Raw genomic sequence first — 11,153 nt, forward strand, 5'->3', positions numbered from 1 at the left:
ACCACACTAAATAGGATAAATTCAGGTTTAATGATCAATCCCACAGCCATTGAATCGGATAAATCAATAGTTTGATTTTGATATATTGTTAGAAAAGATTTAAATTTATACTCTTTTATGTATGAAACTTCTTTTTTTATTAGGCCAAACGACTATTTCCTACCCAATGTATGCTGCAATCTTAAGTTTCTATCTTTTAACTATGAAAACACCAAATACCCACCCATGATCGGTTAAATTTAACAGAACCCTAACGCCTGAAAATTTTATCTCTTTTTGCCCCCCTAAACTTAAAAAACTAAAATTTTCCCCTAGCCTAAGTTTTAAAAAATGGCAGTTTCACCCTAGGGTTTTGTTTTGAAATCTTTGGCTCCATTGCAGATGACATCTTCCTCCCGAAGTATCTTCTCCTTCCGACGATCTCTTTCCTCCCATTTGGACGCCCGATTAGTGTTGGAGAATCCTTGGGAGACGAAGAACTTCGTTGGGTTCGTCTTCCCAGACGAAGACGAAGCTCTGTCGTCTTCGTCTGGGAAGACGATCGTCTTCCTAGAGGTCTTCTTCTGGGAGGAAAGAGATCGTCTTCCCAGAGGTCTTCTTCGTCTCCCAAGGATTCTCCGACTCCGATCGGGTGTCCAAATGGGAGGAAAGAGATCGCCGGAAGGAGATGATGCTTCGAGAGGGAGATGTCATCGGTAATTGAGCCAAAGATGCCGTCGGAGATTTCAAACGAAACCTTAGGGTGAAACTGCCATTTTTTAAAACTTAGGCTGAGGGTAAATTTTAGTTTTTTAAGTTTAGGAGGAAAAATAGATTATATTTTAGTTTATTTTTTAATATTATAGAAAAATTAACTATTTTACCCTTACCACTGTTATTTTTAACTGGCTATGGGTAGGTATTTGGTGTTTCCATAATTAAAGGGTGAAAACTTGAGATTGCAGCATACCTTGGGTGGGAAATAGTCGTTTGACCTTTTTATTACTCAAACTACTCTTTAAAGGCAAATTCTCAAATTATTATCTTAGTAATTATTTTGGTGAAGTTGAAAACCAAACATTATGTGCATTAAAACCTTTTATGCCTTATCTATACATTTTAAAAATGCAAGTAATATTAATTAATATCATAATTATTTCATATATGGTTTTGCATTTGTTAAGATTATTTCACCTAAAATACTAATCTTTTATGCCAATAATTGCCATTAAAACCTTTTAATGTAATTTTGCCACCATCTAGAAATGCATAAATATAGAACATTACACAAAATAACCGTCGAAATCTTAAAATAACATCGTTATAAACAATACGTAGAGATATACATGAAATATTATACAAGATTTTATATGAATAAACAAGAAAATAATCTCATTATAAACTTGAAATAATACATGAAAATAATCTTATAAATATTAATAAGTTTAATTTTCTCATTAATTCTATCTTTTTTTTCTTGAATTGATTTGTAGGGTGAGATGCTTATTGAATGTCAATATCTCTAATTTGATCAAAATAATTTTATAATTATAAGAACGTACAATTTTATGCAAACTATTGCCTGGTTAATCCAACTCGTTTATAATAATTTTATTAAAATAAAAATATATATTTTTTGATAATGAGAAATTCCATTCAAATTAATTATCTATTTTAGACAAATCAATATATCAAATAGATTAAACTATGAGTCTAATTATTGACCTATAATTATTAGTATCAAAAAAAATATATTTTATAATACGATACATAATATATATTTTATAATATGAAACGATATAAATAAAAATTAATACATATTATAAGATGTATTATAATTGATACAACATAATAGATATATTATATAATATGATATGTATCTTATGATATAATATATATTATCGATATAAATCAATACACTTTTTAGATAAAATAATAATGTAGTAAGAGTGTATATGAAAAATTTAAAAATTTTAAAGACGTTTACGATATTTTTTAAAATAATGATGTGTTAATTATATTTTTTATTATTTTATTTTTAAAAATTATATCGTATAATACTATACAATATATCAAATTAGATTTTTAATATATGATTTAATTATTATATCTATAATTATTAATAAATCAAAATTTTAATATTAATATATTTATAATTTTTATATATAAAATTTTTTCTATCGTTATTTAAATTATTTTTAAAAGGATAATTAATTAATTAAATAATTATAACTTTTTTTATAAACATAAAAAATGACGTGTTAATAAGCGGGGCTTTAGTTTAGCATAAACATAAGCTTTTTGAACTAAAAAATTTATATATATACCACTTGTCAGTCTCTCTCATCTTCCTCACGTTGACAAAGACAGGCGTTTCATTTCCATTTCTCTGCCTCTGTCTGTGTCTTAAATCTTACACATTCGTTCTCACCAATGCAAAAATTATATTTAAATTAAACAAGCAACAACTTAGCCTCACTACTCGCCTTTAACCATGCCTTAACGGTCACTTCTCTTCTTCTTCTTCTTCTTCTTCTTCCTCCTCCTCCTCCTCCTTTCTCTTCATCTTCTTCCAGTGGCCTGACGACGAACAAATTTCACGATTCCTTCTCTCACGGTAAGCTCAACCTTTCACTCTCACTTTTTTACTTATTAACTAAAATGCTTTTGTTGTCATATGACGGAGATGGCCCCGGTAACGTTGCCGTGGTAGTTTGTTTGCTTGACGTTGGAGTTCGTTGGTTAGGTGCTTAGCAGAACGAATCTGATGGCGTTTGCGAATGAATTGTTCTTTGTTTGTTTGTTCCGGTACTATTACTGTGTTTGTTTGAATGCGTGATGAACGTGATTGAATCTAATCTGTTTTTTTTGGATTTGCTCTGGTTAGTTGTTGGAGGAGATGCTGACGTGTATAGCGTGTTCGAAGCAGCATCGGCTGGAGAACAAGAATGGATCTCTGCCGCCGAAGGAGGATGATGATGATGATGTTGTAGGAACACCGAGGACTAAGCAGGCCATTAAAACTCTCACTACTCAGGTAAGCGAAGAATGTGAATGTGGATGTTTTGAAAGCTTGTATTTGATTGCTAAGAAAATGAAGGAAATTTGGAGGAATTGTGGTTTTTCGGTTTTATTGTTGTTATTTTGTTTATTTTGCAGATTTAAATGAGGATTTTGAATTTATATGTTTGGAGGTCTGTGTTTGGTTGCTGAGAAAATGTTGGAAATTTTGGATGTGTGAAAAGACTGGGATAAAAATTAGTTAAGTTCTGTTTGGCACTTGAGAAAGTGAGTGAAACTGTTGGAAAATTAGCAGGAATTTGGGTTTTGAGTTTTACTATTGTAATATTTATTATAATTAGGAGTTGTAAAAATATGTGGCAGAGGGGTCAATTTAAGTTAAGTTCTGTTGAAATTTTCAGTTTCCAGAAACATTTTTGCCTTGTTTCCTTGGCAACCAAACAGATTGAGCCATTGAGGTTGATTGAATCTCAAAATTCTGAAAGTAAAACATTGAGAAATTAGTGAATGAAGCCAGACTCTTTATGATTGTGATAGCATTAGGAAATAATGCAATTGAAATCATAATTAAAGATTATGATAAGATAAGTAAATAATGCTATTGAAATCATAATTAAAGATTATGATAATATCATGATAGAAATAGGAAATATGGAATTGAAATCATAAGAAAAATATTGTATTCTAGGAAGGTTAGGTTGTAGGCAGCCTCAAAACAGCTAAAAAAAAATGGAAAACTTAATTTCCAATTTACTTATCGTGATTCTCAAAGCAGTTGGGATTTAAAAACTAATTTAATTCAAATATAATTATAAATTAAAGATTAAAGGTAAGATTAGGAAATAATGCATTTGAAATCATAATTAAGATTAGGAAATAATATAATTGAAATCATAATTCAATATTATAATAACATTATGACTGAATTGGGAGGCGAAGGGCCAAAAATGGGAAATTACCAATTTATCCATTGTAAACCCCCTTCATCAATAATAAGTGTTTCTATCTCTTTATTATTTGTGTTTTTGCTGTTTTTGGTGGAATAATTGGCTGGTATCCTATCATATTGTTGGGTAATTGTGGGAGAAAAGAGGAAGGATCGAGTTTTGGGGCTTTATGTTTTCTGGTTTTTACCACAACTTGTTTGTTTTATTCTGACTATTTGGCTAATATGAGTATTTTTTTCATTTTAAATTTTTTGTGGAGGTAGTAGAACAAAAGAAAAAGTTCCACTATTCTATTTCTTTATTTTATTGAATTGTTTTGTTTATGAAAATACGTGAAAGAAAAGGGAATAGAGGTTTTCCATCTTATAAGTTTGATAAAGAAAGGTTTAAAAGTTAAAGTGCTTAATTTGAAAAAAACCTGGCATCTTAGGTAATGTAATAGCCTTAAGTGCGGGCTCTCTCTGGCTGTTGATAAAGTATAAGAAAAGGAATAGAAATCATTTTTATCACGACTCTTATAGTTTAAATGTTTAGGAGATGGAAGGATATAAGCGGAAAGTCTACTAGTTAAATGGATGAATTTTAAAATAAATATTGGGAGTGAAAAGGGTTGAACAACCACTCCCAGAATTTTCCTTTCTATTCTTTCTACAGTATTAAAGCTCGTAGGAGGGAACTTTTTCCATGACAAGATTTTCTTAGCAGTGATGTCAGGTTAGATTGTACTAGTTTTCTTAGAAAAAAGGTAGAAAAAAATTCAAAGTTATTCTAGCTATGTGCCTGTACTAGGATTAATTGTTCACTTTTAAAAGATTAGAAAAATATAGAGAATTTAATAATTTGTACTAGGATTTTGTTTTCTTGTTTTCTTCCCTTGAAGAGGAATTAGTATCTTAGATTTTTTTTCATTATTTTTAATTTTTGATTTTTAATTGTTTTAATATTTTAGATCAAAGACATAGCACTGAAGGCTTCTGGAGCATATAAAAACTGCAAACCGTGTTCAGGATCATCCAACTGTAACCAGAATGGACACCCTGCTGATTTGGATGCTGCCTCAGACTCAGCTAGGTTCCATTGCTCATACCGTAGAACGGGAAGTTCCAACTCAACACCAAGAATGTGGGGGAAAGAAATGGAAGCACGATTAAAGGGCTTGTCAAGTGGTGAAGGGACTCCTGCATCAGTTAGTGGACGAACAGAATCTGTAGTTTTTATGGAGGAGGATGAACCCAAGGAATGGGTTGCACAAGTGGAGCCTGGCGTTCTAATCACTTTTGTTTCCTTACCTCAGGGAGGAAATGATCTCAAGCGTATTCAATTCAGGTATGCTGTCAATTGTTTAGTTATGGCATGATAGTGAAGGGTCTTCCACATATTGTCAATGTCCTTAGTATATTGGATATTTTTTGTTGGTCTTGATAATTTGATATGGTATTAAAGGTTTTAATTGTTTGAATGTGTGCACCTGTCTTAGCATGCTACTGGTAATTGGAGATGTCAGTGACAATTGTCATTTCTGATTTTTTATCAATGGTCTGTCAATTTGCATGTGACCTGTTGCTGTATATCGCATTCATTTTTAGTCTATTGAAGTGGCCCCCAACTATGGGTCTGTCTTTAGGGCTCCTTCATGCATGGCCACTCTGTTGAAATCCAATAAAATCTATCTATGGTTGCATCCATTGAAAATAAATAAAAATAAAAGGGTGATTCATGATAATGTTGTAATGCACTGCATTTGCATTTGACTTGTTACTCTGACTCATTGTGTATGACTGAAGTGTTCTGCAAGTATGTGTGTGACTTTTGAAGATTCTACATGCGTCACTTCTCTGTTCTAATCCCAGTGAATCATGCAATGTTTGCATTAATTGAAAATAAAAGTTGAACATTAAGTAGTAATCGGCATAATAATGTTTTGAAAATTAGTTGTTCCAACCTTTTAGTTATGATGTAAAATTGCTGAACTTTCAAATGTAGTTATGCCCATTTCTTGGGGCGGTAAATTGAAGGACACTGATCGATGAAATAGGCATGGCATGAGACTAAAGTCACGTCTGGTGCACATGCATGTGTTGGTACTTTTGGTCCCTTCTGTCCTGTGTGAAATGCATATTAAAAATTACATTACCTGATGAAAGCGACCTCTCATCATTGCTCCAACTCTCCAAAAGAATTCACTTCACTGGGCAAAAATTTTGTCATTGCATGTCAACTAGGTTTTTTATTTTTTTATCTGATGATATGTGAACAGCTTTCCTTCACTTTTTTCAAGTTTGGGTGGAGGAAAGTTTGGACAATCTTGAACATTATTCCTTTTCCGAATTTTGACTTCCCAAGAGATTTTATTTGGGTTCTTTATTGATTATCAAAAATGGGTTAATCTGGAGAATTAAAGATTTTTTCTAACCAATAGCTGTCAAAGCTTGTTTTTAATATTGGTTATAACTGTAAAACCTCATTCGCCACTGAATACCCTTATGAAATGGAAGCAACCAAGGACACAACAATAGCAATTCTGTTGTGTCTCCTAATCAAGACAGGTTGTATTTACAGAGATCTGACATTGTTTTTCAATTGGACATAAATAAAAGGTGGCTTCATCCATCTATTGGAGTAAGTTATTGTAAATTTACATTTTTTAAGTGTTCAATTTTCCATCTAATTTCTGCTTCATTTTTTTTGGATGTTTCATATAGGGCTATTGTAGCACCCTTTGGTAAATCTCACTTCCACAAGAGATGGGATAAAAGCTAGATATGTATAGATAGTCCCACATTGATTAGAAATGATAAGAGAATGTTGGTTAAGTAACCTATGAGTTGTCAAGAAATGTTTTAGATTGTAAAACCTAAAAGTAAAATTGTGAGTCTTTTTGTGTGAAACCAATAATATTTTGACCATGAACTGAACCATTGGACTAGGTGTCATGGTTTTTCCCCCTTCTTCAAAATAAATAAAAATATAAGGCCAAAGGACTTATTCCCACCCAAGGTATAGTGAAATTATAAACTCATACCCGTCAATTTTAAAAAACCCAAACACCCAATTTTTGTTAGAATTTTTTATTAGAATTAAAAGTAAATTCGTTATTTTATTAATAATATTAAAAAAATTATAATTTTATCATATTTTCTCTCTTAGGTTTTGAAAACTGATAATTTCACTCCAGTCTCAATTTTTCCAATTTTGAAAAATGACTTTCCCCTCCCCCCCACCCCCCTAACCCAAATCCCTAGGGTTTCTTTCCACCTTTTTCGATAACCATCTGGTGATGGCAACCACTCAAGGAGTCGACGAAGAGACATTTTCGGTAGACATCTCTTCGTGTTCGTCCAAGGAGAGACGGAGACAATATCCATTAAAGCATCGACGATTCTGGTGGTGACAAGCGTATCCGAGTCGTCTTGGCTATGTCGTTTCCCTTCACAAACCTCCCATCGCTAGAGGATAGCTCGAACAAGGCAAGACCAATGTTGGCACAGGCTAAGGAGGAGACCGAAGATGGATAGAGAGGACGACGAAAATTAAAGTTCAAGAGGGGGTAAAATGAAGTTTTTAAAAGTTTTGGGGGCGGTTGAAGTGGAAAAAAGATGAAAACCCTAGATGGGGGGGGGGGGGGGGGGAATGTGACTTTTTAAAACTAAAGAACTTTATGCAAGGGTGAAGATGTTAGTTTTTAAAATCTGAGAGGAAAAATATAATTATTTTTTGATATTATTATTAAAATGACAATTTTACTCTTAACTCTATCTGAAAATTTTAATAGAAATTGACTCATAGGCGAGACTTTGAGTTTTTGAAAGTTCATAGATATGAGTTTGAAATTACACTATATCTTGGATGAGAATAGGTTTTTGACTTAAATATAAATATATTGTTGTTTGTGTTAGCATCTAATATTGTAAACACAACTAACATCACTAATTTTCCAGTGTATAGTGTGCAGACTTTGTTTCTTTAACAATGCAGAACTGAAAAAAATAGTAATTTCATTCTCTAGCTTTCTTCTTTGTTTCAGTTTCCTCATCTTCATTTTGCTTGTCCCCTCAGTCGTGAAATGTTCAACAAATGGCAAGCCCAAAGATGGTGGGCAGAGAACTACGATAAAGTCATGGAGTTATACAATGTTCAATGTTTCAATCGTGAAACAGTCCCACTTCCGACTTCTCCAAGATCTGAAGATGAGGTAAGCTCACACCCCAATTACTACATAAAAATCCGGTTGTTGATTACATATGTTTCTAAATTCTTGTATTCTCATGTTTATCATCCGAACAAAGCAGTCCCTCCAGACTTTGCTTCTGCATATATGTAACATAGGATTGAGACACTCCATGTTTGCAATAAAACTATGTTGTTTCGCATTGCATTGAAACTGGATTAGAATATGACAATGCATACATTCTTGAAAACTGATTACACGAAGATGGTGCAATGATTATTTGACTTTATACCATCTATCATTGGTTGGCCGGTTTACTCCATTAGTTGAATGGATTGGTGCCTACAACTGTGTAGATCCTGCTTTGGTGCTTACAAGTATTGTTAACCTGCTTTCAGAGGTTGAGAGTTGGATCTGCAAAGGACAGCCCTGTCACTGCCCCACTGAACAAAGAGCGCCCTTGCAACTTTCACCAGCCAATGGGAGTGGGCTACTCTTCATCATGTTCACTAGACCACCAACCAGTGCAATCCCATCAATTTTTTGACTCGGCTGGTCTTGCTTGCACTGCAAAACTCTCAAGCATCAGTGGCACCAAGACTGAAACATCATCCATTGATGGTTCTGCAAAGACTAGTTACTCAAGAGAGGCTGATCAATCCGGAGAGCTTTCCATTGGCAATGCCAGTGATATGGAGACTGAATGGGTTGAACAAGACGAACCAGGAGTATACATCACTATCAGATCCCTTCCTGGTGGTACTCGGGAGCTCAGACGTGTCCGTTTCAGGTACCTTAAACTTACTTTCTAAAGACGCTATTCAACAATTTGAATCTGACTGCCTTTAACATACCTTTCAATCACCTGTGCGCTTGCTGCAGTCGAGAACGGTTCGGAGAGATGCAAGCGAGGACATGGTGGGAGGAGAACCAAGCGAGGATACAAGAACAATATTTGTGATTGAGAAAGATCATGAAATGGTGATTAAACATTCAAATCGTGTCTTCTCCTTGTAACAAAGTTCCGGGTACAAAACCTCATAACGTAGCTTATACATATATTTAACCATGCCTTGGTTTCTGGTTTTGCTCTCCAGTTTTTATTAAGGGATGTGTTTGGTTTTTTTCTTTTTTTTTAATTTCTTATTTGGGGTTGAAAATGTGCAATTATTGGGCAATTTAGAGTTTGGTTAATATGCGTTGAAATGAAAATTAATGGGAAATTTTGTCTTAGTGTTTAGAGCCTTTTACTCACAATGGCACTCTTCTGAGTTTGTTTTATTGACAATAAGGTTGAATTTGAACTAGATTTATTCAAATTCGATTTGAACAAATTAAACTCAAACGAGTTCGAGCTTAAAACTTCAACATTTTTGAACTCAAGTTTGAGTTCAACTCACAATGACACTCTTCTAAGTTTTTTTTATCAATGGTAAAGTTGAATTTGAACTAGACTTATTCAAGCTCGATTTGAACGAGTTAAACTCAAACAAATTCAATCCTAAAACTTCAATATTTTTGAGTTTGATTTTGAGCTTTGAAGTATTTAGTTCGTCAAACTTACGAGTTAAAAATTTTGATATAAAACGATGTTGTTTTAATCAATATATATTAAAATAACATCGTTTTAATAAAAAGTTAGTTAAAAGCTCATGTTCAAACTGAACTCGAGTTTAATTTTTTTAAAATGAGTCAAATTTGAACTTATTTAAAATGAATTTAATAAGACAAAGCTCAAGTTTAAACTTAATTTTATATAAATGGAATTGAATTTAAATTGAAGTAATTCTTTTTCTCAACTTAAATTTCAATTTTTTGGGAGGACGAAGAGTGGAAGAGGTCCAATCAATTATTTTTTATCATCCCTGAACCAAAAAATCCATCTGATTGCATTTGAAAAAGTTGGCTGATGGTGGGTCTCAACCAGATTCGAACAAAATGATCAAAACAAATATTGGCTAATTCTGTCTTAGTACGGTAATGCCCAATTTGTCCATTAAATCTAAAAAAGTTCGTCGAAGTATTCGTAAACGAGAATTCATCTAACGCCATAATTTAAAAAACATTAGCCACTAGAGCTGCCAAGATAGACTAAACCAAACATTGGTCAATCCTGGGCCCAACAACTTCATCTAGTACAGCAAAGTTGGTTGAATTATCTGTAATAAATATTAAAAAAAAGAGGCATTTCTATGTCTCACCTAAGATTTGATATAAAACTAATTTTTTATTTGTTAATAATTAAAAATCTAAACTACTACATATATGTTATTAAAATTAATAAAAATAGTTAATTTTAAAGATAAAATCATTATTTAATTAGTAATATATTAAAAAAATAAAATATGAGTAATATTATGTGTATCTATTTTTGGTATACAATTCATGTATACAGTGATGTGTCATCATGTAATTAGGTGATTTTAAAACATGTGTCATTATATGATAAAAAAACATCCAATCACATGATAACACTTTATTTGTGTGCATAAATTGTATACCAAAAATGAGTATATATAGTTTTATTGATAAAATATTATCTATTTCTCTTTTAGGTTTAGAAAACGAATAATTTCCCTATAAAATTAAATTTTAAAATATTATATTTTTCCTTTAAGGTTTCTCCCTCCCTTTTGCAATTTTGAAATCGGTCGGCTTAGCTCTCTCTCCCTTTTGCAATGTGAATCATCTTCATCTAGTGATTATCGCGATTCACAATAGGGGAAGAGAGCTATCAAAAAAGGGGAGAGAGAGTGAAGTCTATTAGTTCCAACGTCAGAAAAGGGTGGGAGAAACTCTAGAGGAGAAAATGTAAAATTTTAAATTATTAGTTTTTTAAATCTAGGAAGGAAATGAATAATGTTTTATTATTTTTAATATATTATTAGTTAAATTGTAATTTTACCCATAAGTTTAACTATTTCTATTAATTTTAATAGTTTATGGGTGAGAGTTTGAATTTTTGATATTTAACGGGTGAAAGGTATCGTAGTTTTAAAAAAGAAAAAATAAAAAAAGTTTAAATATAGATTTTCTTA

The 11,153-nt window shown here is 32.2% G+C and overlaps 1 protein-coding gene across 1 annotated transcript; it reads left to right on the forward strand.

Annotated features, from left to right (window-relative positions):
- The first annotated feature begins 2,348 nt into the window (after window positions 1–2,348).
- On the forward strand, window positions 2,349–9,348 carry LOC123218519 (protein Brevis radix-like 2). Its single transcript, XM_044639989.1, has 6 exons — window positions 2,349–2,596; window positions 2,867–3,016; window positions 4,897–5,273; window positions 8,004–8,139; window positions 8,514–8,905; window positions 8,998–9,348. Exons 2-6 carry the CDS (start codon window positions 2,879–2,881, stop codon window positions 9,074–9,076), a joined length of 1,122 nt encoding a protein of 373 aa, XP_044495924.1. The 5' UTR covers window positions 2,349–2,596; window positions 2,867–2,878; the 3' UTR covers window positions 9,077–9,348.
- Window positions 9,349–11,153: the final 1,805 nt, after the last annotated feature.

This window comes from Mangifera indica, chromosome 6 (genome assembly GCF_011075055.1).
Source record: "Mangifera indica cultivar Alphonso chromosome 6, CATAS_Mindica_2.1, whole genome shotgun sequence".
NCBI lineage: Eukaryota > Viridiplantae > Streptophyta > Magnoliopsida > Sapindales > Anacardiaceae > Mangifera > Mangifera indica.